The 18,954-nt window shown below is 38.4% G+C and overlaps 1 protein-coding gene across 1 annotated transcript in view; it reads left to right on the top strand.

Moving 5' to 3' along the window:
• Positions 1 to 18,094, top strand: part of otud7a.S (OTU deubiquitinase 7A S homeolog) — a 113,941-nt gene extending 95,847 nt beyond the window's left edge. The window contains exons 12-14 of the mRNA XM_018255506.2: positions 11,490 to 11,604; positions 12,027 to 12,111; positions 14,824 to 18,094. Of these exons, the coding sequence (XP_018110995.1) occupies positions 11,490 to 11,604; positions 12,027 to 12,111; positions 14,824 to 16,245 (1,622 nt within the window). The 3' untranslated portion in view covers positions 16,246 to 18,094. The remainder of the gene's footprint in view (positions 1 to 11,489; positions 11,605 to 12,026; positions 12,112 to 14,823) is intronic.
• The last annotated feature ends 860 nt before the right edge of the window (positions 18,095 to 18,954 follow it).

The following is an 18,954-nucleotide window of genomic DNA, read 5'->3' as shown; positions in this document are numbered from 1 at the left end:
CCTTTGACATCATTCATTCATAATCACACTTGCATACATCTATTTGTGTTATATGAAAGACTGTGATAGTTGGAGGGCCATAAACCATACTCTTACCCTCAAGTGTTTAGTTCAACTATATTTGTATACTATATGATGTTAGTGGCATTATATATGTAAATAATTTATGAGGCTGATTCTGTACTCTGGGATGCCTCTGGGCAGACAGATCCTGTATGCTGTGCTGTATTTTCCAGAAAGGAGCCTACAAAAAATATAGCAATGCCTATGGATATAAGACATACAGTGCTGCCCGTGCTGCGTTTCTGATTAGTTTGAAAAGCCATAACTAACCTGTAAATTGTAAAGAATCGACAAACTAATTACCATAGGTGATTCCCTGTAAGTGGATCAGGCCTAAAAATTACATTTATGTGGAGATTTTCATGAATGCTGATAACAATATGTTTGCTCCCAATTTGTCGCCGGCGTCCATTTCGTCGCCAGCGGCAAATTCGTGGATTTATTCACCAGCAGTAAAATGCGGAAATTTGCAGTGAATTCACGCCTGCCAAATAGATTCGCCCATCACTTATTGCCAGAGCTGCCTAGTGTGATGGCTATTACTATGTCCTTTTATTTCTCTAACCAACAGAACTGCTCTGATATTCCTCTCACTTATTTACTAATTTCAACTTCTGCGAATGTCTTAATTACAAGCAAGGTTTCAGTAAATATCACTGCTGTGACAGTTGTTCCATGGAAATCTTTTGCCTGTGACAATCTGTTTGTGGAACCATAATGGCAGAACTTAAAAAAATACACACGTCGTGATCCTTTCTTATGTTAAGTAAAAGGTGTGATAGATTGAGGAGCAGTATGCTTGTATTTTTTTTTTTTTGTTAGCCCAAGATGCCATTGACATCTCAACACCATGGTACTCCATGTAATATCATACCTGTTATGCAGTATATGGAGCTGACTTTAAAGTTTTGGCACAAAAGGAGGAATATCATAACTATAACTGCCATTAAAAGCCACTGCATAAATGTGTCCCTTTAACTCTTGTTTTCACCAGGCAAATAATGGCATCATTTTCTGCATTAGCCTGGTATAAAAAGAGATACCTATCTGTATAAATATGCCCAAGTAAAAAAAAAAGAGACAATAAAGTGAGTGAAAACTCCTTGAGACAACCCATGACACATTGAAGGCACATCAACATTTGAATGTCTTTGCACCATCAGAAGGGCTTTTATCTGCGGTGAGTGCATTTCATATGCTTTAAAACAGGTGCCTTGGTTGTAAATAAGTTTATTAGCTGCAGTACAGTTTCATTCAACAAACTATGGCAAAGGTTTCAGCGTATAGCTCTTTGAGAAGATGTCAGTTTAATAATAAAACAATGCCTTGTACTTGATCCCAACTAAGATATAATTAATCCTTATTGGAGTTTAAAATTTGATGGTGTCTGACTGACCTTTTTTTTCCATTGAAATACATTGACTGTCAGATGTAGATGCAATAAGTACATCTTCTGACTTTACATTCTAGCAATAGGGGCATCAGACTTTGTAGGATCCTACGGATCTCATGCTGTTGTGTGGTGTTGCACAAAATCTGATCAAAATCTCCTTAGTTTATACATTTCTCAGCAGCATCTGTGGAATATTAACATCAATTGTATCAATTCTAACAGCCGATACTCAGGGATTCTGCTCAGCAGAGCCAGTAAGAAATGATAAGAAACAATAAGAAGTGTATCAACTAATGTTTCAATTTAGAACAGTTACAGAGTTGATCACCCCTTCCCAGAGCTGCTTTAGAAAGACATTAAAAGGTCAAGAATGAAACTTTCAAATTCAATATTATAAAAAATGATCACAAATAGAAAAGTAGAAAGCATGTTCATGTCTTGTGAGTAGGTTTCTTTTTTCTTTTGAGGTAAACTACATTGAGACCATGCATGGGCATTTTTGATATACAAGTGTGCAAACTCTGAACTGCATTTTTAATTGTGCAGGATGAGCATGTCGGCAGACAGCTGCATCTGGCTGATTAGAGTAATGGCATATCTGCTAGGACTTTTTTTTTTATTTGAATATTCAAAAGATGAGAGGAGAAAATATTGTTCCCGTCCCTATGTAGGAAGTTGCTAGTGACAGGCTTGTGAAAGGCTTTGGATAATAGTTCTTGTTGTTTACAAAGAGTTGAAATCTGTCTAAAAGCGTGAGATTATGAGAGCACCGCAGTCATTATTTCCTTTCCTTTTTTCATATACATCTGTTTAATGTTGCTCATGCAAAAAAAAAAAGATCATAGACCTAACACACTGATACATCTTCTCTATAGCAATCTCTTCTCCTTGCATTCTAGTTGTGTTTAACCTCTGAATGTATGGAACAAAGAGAAAGAATGTACTGACATTGAAACAAGGTCACAATGCAGAAATAAGAGAGTCACCGCTTTGTCATGGCACCCATAATAAGCACCAGTGCTATCCAACTGGTTACCCGCAGCCCCCCCCTCCATTGAATTCTAGTTGCATTGATTGCTGACCTTTATGTACGTTTCAAAGGGTATTAGAACTGAGATTAACTGGCCCCTGTATTGTTCAAACCTCAGATTCAGGCTATAAAAGCCCTGCACTTGTTATCCTATGTATTCTTCACACCCTTAAGGACCTGCATTGTTCACACCTGTGAACAGTATGTACTGTTAATTTTAGGGTGGTCCTAATAGGTTTTCTAACCTGCACTGTCTGTGCCTGCTCTACGCTACCTGTGCGTGCCATACTCTGCCTGTGTGCACCACACCGACGCTGCCTATAGATCAATTGCCACAGTCATCTCCTTCACGCATCACATGGATAAGCGTATCAGCATGTGGTTTTCATATTTAGTCTGTTAAACTAGATTGTGCCGTATGCACTTAGATTAAGCCAAACTCTAGATATATTGTGCCTCGGGCACTTAATTAGCTTCAGGTGCTACCCCAAGATCCTTTCCGCAACCAACCCCTTGACCCTCAGTAAGCACCCTCCCGGATTGTGGGTAGTTGCCCCTATAACGGTCTATTACGGCACCCTGCCTAACCAAATTCTAAAATTGTGCCAAACACCGGCGATATGCCTGTGACTGCTGTTTAATTTACCGCATTAGGCAGGCTATACTATCCCCCCAGACAAATTGTAACCGTCCACACAACCTATTGCCTCTGGTCAAGACGCCTCCCTGCGGTTAACCTTGTTTTTAATTGCTGATTTCTGGACAAAATTATTTTATTACTGTGTTTATTAAAGGTTATGTTTTAATCACTATTCTATATGAGACTTCGGATGTAACAGATGGGAGGGTGCAGCAAGATGGGTCAGTTCTTTCTCTTTTTTCTGCATATACAATTGGCTACTTGACCCTGCACACCATCTATTGTTATCAATTATTGATGGGAGGTGCTCCCCAACAATTTCAAATTTTTTCTGCCTGTGTGTGCCATACACTGCCTGTGTGTGTCATAATCTGCCTGTTTGTGTCATACTCTGCCTTTGTGTGCCATAATCTGCCTGTGTGTGCCATACTCTGCCTGTGTGCACCATAAACTGCCTGTGAGTGTCATACTCTGCCTGTGTATGCCATACTCTGCCTTTGTGTGCCATACTCTGCCTGTGTCTGTCATACTCTGCCTGTGTGTGTCATACTCTGCCTGTGTGTGCCATACTCTGCCTGTTTGCCATACTCTGCCTGTGTGCCATACTCTGCCTGTGTGTGTCATAATCTGCCTGTGTGTGTCATACTCTGCCTGTGTGTGCGATACTAAGTGATGAATAATATATGTGAGTAAAAGGGGAGTGGCCAAAACTGGCTTCAATTATCGTCCCTATACCACAGACCAGAAAAATTCTGACCCTCTGTGCCACAGAAGTTGGACATATACATCAATGTAACTCTGTACCGTATCTGCCCTGTAACATATCAGTGCAGCCTGCACTCTCCTGTTTTCTTTGTCAGAAGTGGTTGGCTCTTTGATTCTCTAGTAGGTATTACACTAACCATCAAAAGGTGCCTGAATAAGAAAGTTTGGCTGATTCAGAGCCCAAGAAGAGTCATACTCTGGCCCAAGGCCCAGAAGGCACTTTCAGTTGACACATATTCTGAGGTCAGATTGGCTTGACTTCTAAGCTCCTGGGCATAATGCAGCCCATACCTCTTATATCCTATGATCTAGAATATGTTATAGATGAAACCTGCTTTTAATAAACTTCTGGCATCATAAAAAAGAAAAAGGTTCTGCAAATGTTACCATGGCAGCAATTTTTTATAACCATAACATAAAATATGGAAACATTTTGATGATCTAAAGATAATGTAAAATAGCCGTAGGATTTATTTAAGAAGAATGAGTTGCATTCTATTTATGACTGTTTAATATTTAACATAGATGCTGTTGTCAAGCTTCAAAAAAGACCAGTGTTGGTCTGAAACATTGCTGGTACCTGGGTCAGAACCCTTAACTCAATAAAGGCTTTGAATGAAGTTTATTTTTTGATGGTGTGGTCTAATACTATTTTGTGGCAACTATAGTAAAGCAACACCAGGGTCTAACTTTGCTTCATCTAATCCTCTAATGGGAATCCATGTTCATCTCCTTAAGACAAGTAGGGTGTACAGTGAGACCCCCTAGCTGCCGTGGGAATCTTTCTGCTTAAATCCACCGGCAAAACTGTGGGGTGAGGGGTACAAGGCCCGTCTTGGCAAAAAAGGAAGTGACATTTAGTGGAAGTGAAGTTGCATGCACCCGTGCACATAACATCATTTCCATATATTGTTGGGGCTGTTAGGTCCTTTGCTTAGGGTGGCACCAGACCTCAATAGAGCCTTGAGTAGGAGGAAAGTGCATAATGGTAAGTAATTGCTATGCCAGTGGCATAGAGGTGGGGAAATACATAAATGATTGACAGATGAGATCTTGATGTTAAATAAAAAAGGCAGACTGCTTTGTGTTTGGTTGACAGACAAGTGAGGTGCCCATAATTGTTTAACACCTAAATGAAGCAAAAGGTAGGGAGCAGAGTTCCAAATGCAGAGGAATCTAGTGCATACATTTATTTCTGGGCTCATAACCTTAAAAATATAACATATAATGTTTTTAGACCCAGCCGATACTACATTTCTTTTCTTTATTTCTTTGGGGTGGAATAATTGTATATGGAAGGTTATGTTTGTAATTTCTTCTGGAAATACAGAATTATTAGAACCCCTGACCCCCTCCAGCGCTGAAAAGGTGAGCGCCCTGAGGAGGGGTGGGGGCTGCAATGGAAGGCCGCCTCAGGCGGCATAAAGGCAAGGATCGCCGCTGACTATTGTTCAGAGAGCGGTTCTCTTGGTTAGTACTTAGCTGAAAGCAGTTCTTTCTCTTCTGAGAAATGGTAAGGCCAAGATCCCGATGCTCTCAGTGTGAACCGACAATCCCATGAGGATTTGGTTGGCTGCATGTAGCACATGGCAGTTGTCAGACGTGCCCACTCACACACTTGGAAAGGTGAGTTTATCGCCTACTCCATTTATTATTTACTGGTTTCCTTTTATGCTCCCTTATGTAGATGCACAGATCTTACAAATGATTCATTTCAAACTCTGGACCCACTGTTGTGCTGTTCTTTACGTTAGTTTTCAGAGGAAGCATGCTTGTGTCAATAGTCCTCAGATGAAATTTTTACATAAAGTTGATTCAAAATCATTTACCCATGAAATATTTCTGTTATTTTTATTACCATAATTTACCTGCAGTGCAGTTCAAGTAGCAAGGTCTGTTAATTTTTCAGGCAACATAATGTTATCAGTTCTGCATTGCTAGAGGCTCAAGAGTTGGGTAATAAATATGCTGATGCAGTTCTTTTGCCTGGACTAACACACACTATGCAGAAACGTCAAGCAGAATGCTCAATATGCAAATAAAATGAATTTGACTTTCAGATTTATTGTACATTTCCCACAAATGGTGGCTGATTTGTTTCCAGTTTCTGTTGGAAATAATGTTTATTTATGAAGCTTCAGGTTAGTCAACACTGGCTGGCTCGTTAGCCTTGAGACTTTTGTGTTGGATTTGTTTATTGGAGAATTAAAAGGTATATGATGCAGGATTTATGGAATTGTTAGAAAACCTTACTGTTGACTGTGCATGTTGCTGGGCTACACTTTTCCACTTATTAACTGTTAAAGGTGTTTCCACAGAGGTTCTGTTAATGGTTTAATATTGCCCACTAAGTTGAGTTTGATTTTAGCCAAAACATAAGGTTAACTGTGAACATGTGGTGATGGTGCACTGCCCACTATTGTATCTCTAAAGTCATACTTATGACTCATGGGCCATGACTTTATGTGCACTTACATAGTTGCATAGTTAAATTGGGTTAAAAAACAAAAAAACAAAAGTCCATCAAGTTCAACCCCTTCAAATGAAACCCAGCATCCATATAAACAAAAACTCACACAACCTTATAAGTGTTGGTTTAGACCACATCTCATGATGTTAGAGGCTTGAGTTTGAACACGCAATAGCAATAAAGCTACCACAAATACAAGGTGTATGTCATAATTTGAGTAGAGTAAGGATGGCCAATTTATGGTAACAATTCATTTTGCAATTAAGTTAAGCTATTGTGAAGCAGTTGTGAAAAAATGTTTTATAAAAGCCCCTAAGCTTATCCAGGTCCAGAGGCGTAACTAGATAATACTGGGCCCCACAGCAATTTAATTTTAGGGTCCCTAACATAACCAGAGGCTGACCTGTTTAACCAATAGATATTGAAATTGCTAATCAGTTAGGGCCTCATGGGGCCACCTGTACCTCCGGCCCCCCTGCAGCTGCAAGGTCTTCTTCCTCTGTAGTTATGGTGCAGACCAGGTCCCATGATTAAAAACCTTACTACTGATGGTAAGACTTATCCAGCTGCCTTAGACACAGTTCCTTAAGTCAAACAAGCTCGAAATCAATAAGTAGTGCTGGCATTTTACAGGTAACAAGGTTAAGATGGCATTCTAAACATGCCAAGGCAGGCAGATGCATCACACAGAATTTGGTGAATTTCAAAGAACTTTATGGTTTGTACACAAATTTGGAGAAACCAATCTCTGCTGCCAATCAGCATACGGCCACTAAGTCAAATGGCGGCAGTGTTGCCTTGTAGCCAAAGGGACTGCATCTTAGATTGAGGAGTTTAAGTGAGTTAGTGGCCAAGAAAGTCAATCCCAAAAAATTACATTATGGAAAAGTAGTAACTATATACAGTATATCTGGAAAACTAGTACATTAACGTCTCAAATGTTTCATGTGTTTTGTCTAATTTACATCAGGTGGGAGCATTTGTCACATTCCATCCTGGCTCTGGAGAGCTATAGGGGCTCACATTCCAGACAGTAGTGCAGAAATGCAGAGCAGACACTTCAGTTGTAGTACAGATTGGATTTGAATTTGAGCCCTGTTTAAAACATCAAATCAATCATCCTGTCCTGTTTGTGATTCTAGGTGTGAAGGCACGGTCCAAGGAAGTAATGTGTAAACTTGTTCAGAGCTATGGAAGTTTTGTTGCTTAAGTTTCAGTTGACAGGGTGACTGCACCAAGCACACACTGACAACATGTTATTCCTTCCTTGCATACCAATACTGGGGATACGGATGGTCAGCTCTTTCTGCTGGTGCAGCACCTGTTTCTGTAAGGCTCCAGTTTCATCCAGAGCCATACTGCTGAAATGTCTGTTCTGAACAGTACAAATTGTACAGGTTCCTAATTCTCTATTTTCGTGTCTTTCAAATTCCATTAGCTGTGCAGTAATAATATTTGTATGGCTTATGTATTTATACAAGAATAGCAAGTATGTTATTAAGAATTAAACGGCACACAATCTAATAATATTATTGACTATCAGTAATAAATTGTATGTGCACATAGAAATTAGTTGTCTCCTGTCAGTGCTGTAATGTTTATTGGGGGTAAAGTAATTAACCAGCTAAAGTTACTTGTCTAGTAACTGATCGTAACCAATCAGTTTCAAGTATTTGCTGGACAGCTGTTTGAAAACACAACTCTCATTAGTTGCTACGGGTTACTAGATGTGGGCAAACAGTTTATTTTATTATCCCCTAATGGGTTAATGATGGGATGCTAATTTGCCCAGGTGCAGTAACCCATAGCATCTAATTAGCAAGTACAGTTAGGCCCATAAATCTTTGGACAGAGACAACTTTTTTCTAATTTTGTTTCTGTACATTATCACAATGAATTTTAAATGAAACAACTCAGATTCAGTTGAACTGCAGACTTTCAGCTGTAATTCAGTGCGTTGAAGAAAAAGATTGCATAAAAATGTAAGGAACTACAGCCTTATAGCTTCATTTCAGGGGCTAATAAGAAATTGGACAAATTAAAAAAACTAAAAATAAAATGTTAATTTCTAATACTTGGTTGAAAACCCTTTGCTGCCAATGACAGCCTGAAGTCTTGAACTCATGGACATCACCAGATTCTGGGTTTCCTCCTTTTTAATACTCTGCCAGGCCTTTACTGCAGTGGCTTTCAGTTGCTGTTTGTTTGGGGTTTTTCTATCCGAAGTTTAGTCTTCAACAAGTGAAATGCAGCTCAATTGGGTTCAGATCAGGTGACTGACTTGGTCATTCAAGAATATTCCACTTCTTTGCTTTAATAAACTCCTGGGTTGCTTTGGCTGTATGTTTTGGATAATTGTCCATCTGTATTATAAAACACCTCCCAATCAATTTGACTGCATTTAGCTGGATTTGAGCAGACAGTATGTCTCTGAACTTTGAAGGCAAATCTAGCCTTTCTAATCGTGAGGCTTATGAGTGGCTTGTACCTTGCAGTGCACCCCTCTGTATTTACTTTCATGCAGTCTTCTCTTTATGGTAGACCTGGATATTGATACGCCTACCTCCTGGAGAGTGTTTTGAAGTGGTTTCTCTTCACCATGGAAATGTTTCTGTGATCATTCACCACTGTTGTCTTCCGTGGACATCCAGGTCTTTTTATTTGTCGGATAAAAGAGAACTAAAGCTTAATAATGAAGGTGGCTAATATAATTTTTTGCTGATTAACAGTACATTCTCTGTGCTGCTGTCAGTTGCCTGAGCTTAGGGACCAAATCACAATATACTGCATATATAGAATAAAAAAATCACCATAACTGGGAATTAATTCACATTCACTTTTTAAATGTTAATGTTAATAATAATAATAATAATTCATATTGCATGGCAGTTCAGAGTTCTGTGCATTTTGAAAAAGAATTTAAAAGTGAGTGACAAATGTAATCTCACTTTCTGCTTTTTTGAATGGTTTTCGACAACGACTAAGCTTAGCTTCCCAACAGTTTCCCAGAGCACACAGTATTTTAAGCACAAGTTCTATTTATTTTGTTCATGTTAAAAAGGTGTATATATAAAGTTATCAGCCTAAGTTGTTAAGTGATGAGCAACCTTAACACTGTGCTAGGAATGCTAGCAGAGACAAGTCATACTTTTAATTAGTGCAAAACCTCTCGGTGCAATATTACAACATCCCTGCACCTGGGAAATACAAGGCAGAGTTTCCATTCCCACTTGAGTCAGCAGTCGCAATGGTCGTCAGAGCTTAGTGATCCCCATAGCGATATGTTTGTTATGCAAATAAATAAAAGTGGCTGCTCGTTTCTGTGTTCTACACTGCCATCTTGTGGTGTTCACTGGAAGTAGAAAATCTAATTTGATAGATATGCACATTTATTATTAGCTTTGTGCTGCAGTATAGCTTTATTTATTTATTTAAGCTTTATTTTAGGAATACTTTTATTCATTGGTTGTAACACTGACCAGATAATTTATTAAATTGTAACTATGCTCGTAAAAAAAAATAATCATTTAATTTATGAAATGTTTCATTATGGCATATAAAAATAATTGTGCAAATCCTCTCTCCCCACATATGATACACATTGATTTGGATGGGTAATCAAGAGAAGCACAGAGCGTTACCATCCTGTAGTGTTCAATTGCATACGACTAGTCAACAGAACATATTCTACAGAGTTGACACAGTTATGAGCTTTGATAAAATATGTTGATTTGTTAACAGGTATGTAAAGTCAAAAAATAAAATCCCATTATCAGGTTCACTGCTGAAAAAGATACTCGGAGAAGGGTTGATCGTTTTGAAGCAGAGCAGCCTCGGCAGTCTTAAGATTTGTGCAGTGAAAGTGGAGAGAAGTAGAAACGGATGCGTTCGTTTAATAAAAACTGTACAGATTTTGTAATTATATTGAAGATATGTTTCTTTTTTAGCCATGAACCTAATATTGGGATTTTATTTTTTTGACTTTGCATCCCCTTTCTCAGGAAAATGTTTATGGCAGTCAGGCAAGTTTTGATAAATCCTAAAACTGAATTCCTTAGTTTGATCCATAATGAATCTACCCCTGAGACTAGAAGGTTTATTTATTGAGTTCATAAGCATTGTATTCTGGTTATTTCTCTTATTTCTGATTTATGAATACCAACAATAAATATTTACTAATATTTATTCAGTAAATAAAGGGCATGACACAGTGACTCGCTGGATAAATCAATAAAGTCTTTCCAATGATAAAGAAAACCCATCATCTCACAATAAAGTTACAGGTCAATACAAGTGACTAATGCAAAACATTTCAGTGGAGAAGCTGATATAATCAATATTTTTTTTCTCTAAAAGATTTATCATTGTTTTTTTTCTGCCAAAAGTCTCAGTAACAGACAATGATGCAGAAATGTTATTATAATCTTTATTATGATTACCGTATATATTCGAGTATAAGCCGAGGTACCTAATTTTACCTCCAAAAACTGGGAAAGCTTATTGACTCGATTATAAGCCTAGGGTGAGAAATGCAGCCACTTCTGGTAAGTTTCAATTAAAAAATTGAGGGTTTCTGCTCCCATTGGAGGTGCCTGCGTCTCGTTTTTGGATGCCGGCGACCATTCCTGGACGCCGGCGAATATTCTTGGAGACTATTTTTGGACGACGGCGACTATTCTTGGACACCGGCGACTAGTCTTGGACACCGGCGACTATTCTTGGACACCGGCGACTATTCTTGGACACCGGCGACTATTCTTGGACACCGGCGACTATTCTTAGGCGCCGGCGACTATTCTTAGGCGCCGGCGACTATTCTTAGATGCCGGCGACCGTTTTTGACCCGAGTATAAGCCGAGGTAGAGTTTTTCAGCATATTTTGGGGGCTGAAAAACTCGGCTTATACTCGAGTATATACGGTACCCAGTGGATATAAATGGAAGTCTAACCTGCTATAGGGCTAAAGTGCTGGGAATTCGTAGTTCAGCAACAGAAGTACTGCCTCAGATTTGCACTTATTGTTTTCGCTAGTCCGGGTCCAACAAGTAGTGAAGGCAAAGCACCCCATACATATAAAATCGTTGTTGTGTCTCTACAATTAAATGCTACTCATACATCTCTTTCACAGCTGTGATCCCTTTAACTGACTCAGAACACAAGCTTCTACCTTTGCACTTTGCGGTTGATCCTGGGAAGGACTGGGACTGGGGCAAGGATGACAATGATAACATCAAGTTAGCCAGGTAATACTTGTACAAATGTCACTGTGACAAGCACCAAAAGTGCACACGGATGTTTTATTGAGCACTTAATGTTGTCTGTAACATTGTCTGTTCTTGTGTTAGGGATGCACCGAATCCAGGATCCGGCCTTTTTCAGCAGGATTTGGTTTTGACCGAATCCTTCTGCCAGGCCGAACCAAATCCGAATCTTAATTTGCATATGAAAATTAGTGGCGGGACTGAAATCTCGTGACTTTTTGTCACAAAACAAGGAAGTAAAAAAAGGTTTTCCCTTCCCACCCCTAATTTGCATATGCAAATTAGGATTCAGTTCGGTATTCAGCCGAATCTTTCGTGAAGAATCGTGGTGGATTTGGTGCAACCCTAGTTTGCAGTTGCACTGTATAGTTTACATTCATTATGGCTATGTATTCCCCTTACAGTCTGATCCTTTCTCTGGAGGCCAAACTGAACCTTCTGCACAGCTATATGAATGTAACCTGGATACGCATCCCCTCAGAAACACGGGTAAGGCCTTGCAATCTTAAAGGGATCAATGTGATTGCTCCATGAATGCCCCCCCACTTAAAGGGGTGGTTCACCTTCAAGTTAACTTTTAATATGTTATAAAATAGCCAATTCTAAGTAACTTTCCAATTGGTCTTTATTATTTTTTTTTTATATAATTTATTAATTATTTGCCTTCTTCTGATACTTTTCAGCTTTTAAAGGGGTCACTGACCCCATCTAAAAAACAAAGGCTCTGTAAGGCTACAAATGTATTGTTGTTACTAATTTTTATTACTCATCTTTCTATTCAGGCCTCTCCTATTTATATTCCAGTCCCTTATTTAAATCAGTGCATGGTTGCTAGGGTAATTTGGACCCTAGCAGCCAGATTGCTAAAATTGTAAACTGGAGAGCTGCTGAATAAAAAGCCAAATAACTCATAAACCACAAATATTGAAAAATGAAAACCAATTGCAAATTGACTCAGAAAAAGTTTCTACACGATAATAAAAGTTCATCCAAAGTTACATAGTGAGGCCGGCATTTATACAACTGGTTCTTGATCATCAAGGCCACATATCTTAGTCAGCACTCAGGCCTCTGCCATTTCATAGATCACCATGTCAATTAAAACTAGAGTTTCTGGTGTTCACAGTTTCCCTCACAGAAAATGTGAGAACCATGATTTTGGCCTTAAAAATCTGATACAGCTTGATGGGAGGATCTATGAGGATTCACATGAAAGGTCTCTGAGCAGAAGGGCATGTAAATTCAGATCAGGGGGATGGGGAAAATTATACATTAACCTTGAGTATGTATACATTTGTATTTTACTGAGCTGTAACAAGCTATATATCTGTCGTAGAGACAGCTAGCAATTTGGATCCATAACTTATGGGGTTGAAGTTGGTAAGGAACCATGATTCATTACATATACATTTGCTTTTTACCACTTGATAACAGCTGGAGTTCTTTTCCACCATACACGCCTATTGGATTCCTTGTTTAGTAGAACCAATAATTCTTCCCTTTCATTATTCTACAGTCCCTTATTTATTACCTCCCAGGTCCAAGTCCCTGCTCTTTATGCCCAATATGACACCTAGTTGTGTTGAGTGGACAGTCAACATCAAATGATTTCTGGGCACTTAAATGAAGTAACAACCAAGTGAAGATTATGCTAATACCATTATGTGCTGATTTGCATGTGACATCACCTGGAGTTACTGATCATTTTAAAAACGTTCATCTTACTAAAGCACTCTGCAATTAGAATCAGCCAGCGGTAGGAGCAGGCCATCCACTGCAAAGGGTCTTTAATTCAAGATAACCCCAGCCCCTTGAAGGTGTGGGTACATATCATATTTTGGGACTTGTAGCAAACATGAAGGCATCTGATTTATGAGGCGCTGTTACAGAGAAATGCATGAGGCACTGTATATGCATTTGGCACTCAACCACTCCTGTTTGTGTAATTAAAATCAATGGAACACACAGCCATTTGCATTTTCTGAATAAAATAAATGGTGTACCTTGGCTGGAAATGCTTCATTAAAATCTGCTCCATTTGTTGTTCAGGGATTGGTATAGTTATAGTTTCTTTGCAGTTGCTACAATATCTGCCCAACAGGAATGGAGGAAATGGATTCCATGACTAGACAGAGCACTGTGAAAGTTTGTATGTCTGCAGCCAAACCCAGAACTCATTTGGGCAATCAAAGGATCTATTTTATACTTATTAATATTTACATGTTTATATATGGATAATAGTAATTGCCATATCAATGTGTCCCAATGCTTCCATGTCATGACACAAAATAAAACATAATGTGTTTTGATCAGACAGCTTTAATTGACATTTGGCAGGCACTGTATAACCTTACGCTGATTTTTCTAATTTAACTGTAAAGTGTTCTGATATGTTTAGAATGATGTTTGATCATGTTTGCATTTGCCCTACTTACTTATTAGCTGTGTAGGAGTCTGATTTGTGTGCTGCATGAACTCAATATTTCAACCCAATACACAAATAAAACCAGCTTATCATAATTTCAAAGCATCATAGATTTATGTAGAAGCCACACAGGTGATGATGGATGACACTTGTTATAAATAAGTGTTGTAAAAAATTGGGAAGAACTTTATTTGTATTACCCAATAGAGAAACATTCCTGAAAGAAAGTGGACATGCAAGAGTAGTGCCTATTCTATGAAAAACATCAGTTCTACATTATTTTGTTGTAATTCTAGGTTCCCCACCTGTTACAAAACAACAAGCCCCAGATATAAATATATTTTGTCATCAATGATATTATATTTATTTTATTGCTTCTGCTTTGTAAGATTGTGTTTTGTGTCCATCCTGTTGATATCTCCCCTTAAGTGTTATGCAATATCTTCTTTTTAAATAGGATTATTGGAAAAATAGAAATTCCTGTATATAATATAAAATGTTTTGGGGGTTAAAGTAACCTATGAAGAAAAGATAGGAATTTGTCATAAAGAAATCAATTATTATGCCATCAGAATTCATGAAGGCAGAAAAGCAGAAAAGTGTAGGTAGGGCATTTAGTAGAAATGGCAAATACTTTGGAGATAAAGGGATGCAGTAAGATGGACAGTGATTAGTGAAAACGTTAGAAAATTGCATATTGAAAAAAAATGATGTAATGAGGAAAAAAGCCGATCTGGTATTTAATATTAAAGTTATATATTCTGCTTTACTTTCAGGCACCCTTGGCTCAACCCGAATCCCCGACAGCTTCCACAGGAGAAGATGTACAGTCACTGGCGGATTCCATGGACTCTGATCGAGACTCCATCTGTAGTAATTCTAATGTCAACAATGGAAAAACTGGGAAAGACAAAGAAAAACAAAGAAAGGAGAAGGAAAAGAATAGAACTGATTCAGTGGCAAATAAGCTTGGAAGTTTCAGTAAAACACTGGGTATTAAGTTGAAAAAGAACATGGGGGGTCTTGGGGGATTAGTTCATGGCAAAATCAGTCGAGCTAATTCAGGCAATGGGAAGAATGGGGACTCAACTGACAAAGTTAAAAAGTCCAAGTCTCGGAAGGGAAGCAAAGAGGAATCAGGACAGTCTGCTAGTACTTCCCCATCTGAGAAAACAACTCCATCACCCACCGATAAAGCTAGCATTTCTCCTGTTGATAAACTAACCAACAGATCACTTTCAGATAATAAGTCTGACCCATGGAAATATAGCACAGATGTAAAACTCAGCCTTAATATATTGAGAGCAGCCATGCAAGGGGAACGTAAGTTTATCTTTGCAGGACTTCTTCTCACCAGTCACCGACATCAGTTCCATGAGGAAATGATTGGTTTCTACTTAACCAGTGCCCAGGAACGTTTCAATGCTGAGCAAGAGCAGAAAAGGAAAGAGGTTGAGAAGAAAGCTGCTGTCAATGGATCATCGAGTAGAAAGCTAGATCAAGATGGTTTTGCGAAAGATAAGCTGGATTCCTCACCTCAGGACAGGGCATCACCAATCTTGCCTCAAAGCCATACAACACAGCTTGTTCTAAAACTCAAAGACCGTTCCAGTCCAACCCCAACATCATATCCCTCACCCAACAATGGTGCTAAAAAATGTGGCCCCATTCCAGTATCTGCACACTATAGCCATACACCTCCAGTCCAAAGGCAAAGTGTTATCCATTTACATGATGTCAACTCCAAGTCGCCAAGCTTCCAAGATAACCCTTATAGGCCAACAATAGGCTCCTTAAAAACTTGTGCTACATATCCCCAACAAAACCGGTCGTTATCTTCACAAAGTTATAGCCCGGCAAGGTTATCTGGTATACGCACAGTGAACACAGTGGAATCTCTTACATATGAAAAGCCTTCAGAGCATAAATCTCAGACATATACAAACGGGTTTAACTCTAGTGATATCAGAGACTGCTTGGAATATGCTGATGAGGAAACCTCTCAGACACGGTTGAACAATGACAAAAACAGCAGAGGCAGAAGCACAGGTTGTCCAATCTATTTACTCCATCAGAGCAGGTGTAAAAGAGAGAATTGTTCTTTTTATGGGCGTCCTGAGACTGAAAATTACTGTTCTTACTGCTACAAAGAGGAGTTGAAGCGACGGGATAAGGAAAGTAAAGTTCACAGGCACTGAATGGTCCACACCACATCTATCCTTTTATACATGCAAAACTTCAATACTAAACTCACTTTAATTGTAATAGAACAAATTAGCCAAATTAGAATAAAGACAGGGATGAAATGACACTGGTATGTGGGTAATAATGTAAAGGCATAATACCTTTATATTGCGTTTATCCCTGCTCATGTTCATGTGTTAAGCTGAAAGGTTGTTTATATCACAGTAAGCGTGTGGTTATTATTAACTAAGGTGCCTGATTTTTTTTCTATCTCTCAGGTAAGTAGAAAGAAACATTCAATATTTCTAATATCACTATTGGCTTTGTGCAGTCAGAGATGATCTTTGGCTTTCATGGTTTTATTGATTTCCTAGGTGACCCAAGCATACATTTCTACTAACTTTTTAGTCACTTCATGTACATTTTACATTTAAAGGTTTTGTAATGTGGTCTTCATTTTTGTGGATCGTGGCAACAATAAAGAGAAAAAGATCTTGTGAGGCTGAAAACGGCATGAACCATTCTAAATGCAAAAGTCACTATGAATCATCTATCCTGAAAATGGGATTCCTTGAAGGGGGAATTAGTATTGCAAGACTAATTAGGTCATTAGCAGACAAAGAGGGCACTTTATCTTACTCGAATATAATGCAGCTGTTCCCATATTCATAACTGCCATTCTGTCCTTTATTGTCCATAATGCAATACTGATGGAAAATGCCCAGGGACATGATAAACCATAGTTGACATCTGCATGTTCCTTACAATATAACTATTTCAAGGTCAGGGCAACTGGAATCATATCAAGAACTAAAGCAGAGATACCCTACTATTAATTGTGGCAGATCAACAATACTTTTTGCAGTGATGTCAGACTCTCAGACACTCCTAAACCAGTGACTGGACTGTGAGAGTTACAGTTCACAGAAGAAATAGTTATGGGCTAAGCATCTTAAGGTCACTTATTAGACTAGAGGCTGATTATCTAACTTAGGCGCTATATAATACCAGTGCAGATGCCAGGAGCATCTATTCACTTACTAGTTTTGATCAAACAACTACAGGTAATGCAATTAAAGTAATGCAATGATAAAGTTTAGTACCTCTTAGTAAATAAGCCGACATAACTTAATAAAGTAAACAAGGGAAATATCTAGGCACTTGTAGGCTTGGATACCAATTTTCTACTTTTTCTCACCACTATTCTGTGTACTGTGTACAGGGGAATACTGCAATCAGGTGTGATAAATTCAGTATAAAATATATTATTTTCAGCCATAAATAAAATATATTATTTTCAGCCATATATATTTTTAGGGTTTAATTGTACTTTAAAGAGTCAGGAAACCTACATCTTTTAAAAATGGTGTAGCCTGTGCTATCAATAAGATTTACAGTTGTTCTGCAGGTCTTTTTGGCTTTTACGTTTGCACTGGCCCTAGCAACTAGTCTGTTGTGTGGATGACAGATTATAATTGGACTCTAGCATCACATTCAAACTGTGCACTGGTTGCTAGGCTCGGGGACTATTCCAAGCATTAACCTTGGTAGGCTTTCAGTGGGAGAGAATAGTATCTTCAGTTTATATACTCCATTTCAGAATCATCCCAAATATTCCTTTAGTCTAGGCAGGTGTGTTTTAAAGAACCTTTTGCGTGCTACACATCCCCTTTTGTCTTTGACTGAGAGCATCCATTCAGTGTAAGGTTTTCATTGCTTTAGAATGTGCTTAGTGACAATCACCAGGCAAGATGCTTGCTTCTGAATTCACTGCTGCTCCATATGTTCCAGCCAAACACATTATAAACAACTTCAGCTTCATAAGGTATAGCCTACATGTCATAATAAATATCTCAGTTTGCACATGAATTGACGTGAATCATTACTTTCCTGTGACTGGCACAGACATACAGTACGAGTTGTCACTGTACCACAATTAGGAATCCACTGACAGAAACTGCAGCAACATTTAAACAGTTAACACAATTGGCCCATGAGATCACACTTTAGCAAGCATGCAGCATACAAATATTTCTGTAGGTCTCTTGAGCAGGGGTCATTTTTGAAGACCTAAAGAAGATGCATTATTAAGGCTGTGTGCTCAGACCACAACCCAGTCCACTCCTACAAATGAAACTACCCATTATTATTATTATAATAATTGGTTAACAAAGTTAACCAATTCATTCAAACCGTTTACTCGCCTTCCACCAGATTTTGCCCACCCATTTAGATAAGAGATATTGGCCTGTGAGTGTGCTTTCCCCAAACTCATATGGGATGGGATTCGTTATCCACAAACCTATTATCCAGAAAGCTCTGAATTACAGAAAGTTCATCTCCCATAGACTCCATTTTATCCAAAGAATCCAAATTTCTATGAATTCCCTTTTTCTCTATAATATTAAAACAGTACCTTCTACTTGATCTAAGATATAATTAATTGTTATTGGAAGCAAAGTCAGCCTATTGGGTTTATTTAATGTTTACATTATTTTCTAGTAGACTTAAGGGGTGGAGATCCAAATTATAGAAAGATCCTTTATCTGGAAAACCCTAGGTCCCAAGCATTCTGGATAACAGGTCCCATATCTGTAAAAGAAAAAGAGAGGGTTGTGGCAACGTGATGCCATTTATTGGTTCATGTAAAAAAACACAACCTTTTGAGATGAAAAAATTGTACCTGCTCCTCAGGCACAATATATTAAGGATCTTGATTCAGT

The sequence above is a fragment of the Xenopus laevis genome, chromosome 3S (assembly GCF_017654675.1).
Source record: "Xenopus laevis strain J_2021 chromosome 3S, Xenopus_laevis_v10.1, whole genome shotgun sequence".
Taxonomy (NCBI): domain Eukaryota; kingdom Metazoa; phylum Chordata; class Amphibia; order Anura; family Pipidae; genus Xenopus; species Xenopus laevis.
Note: the sequence above shows the minus strand (reverse complement) of the source record. Positions and strands in the feature narration are given on the sequence as shown.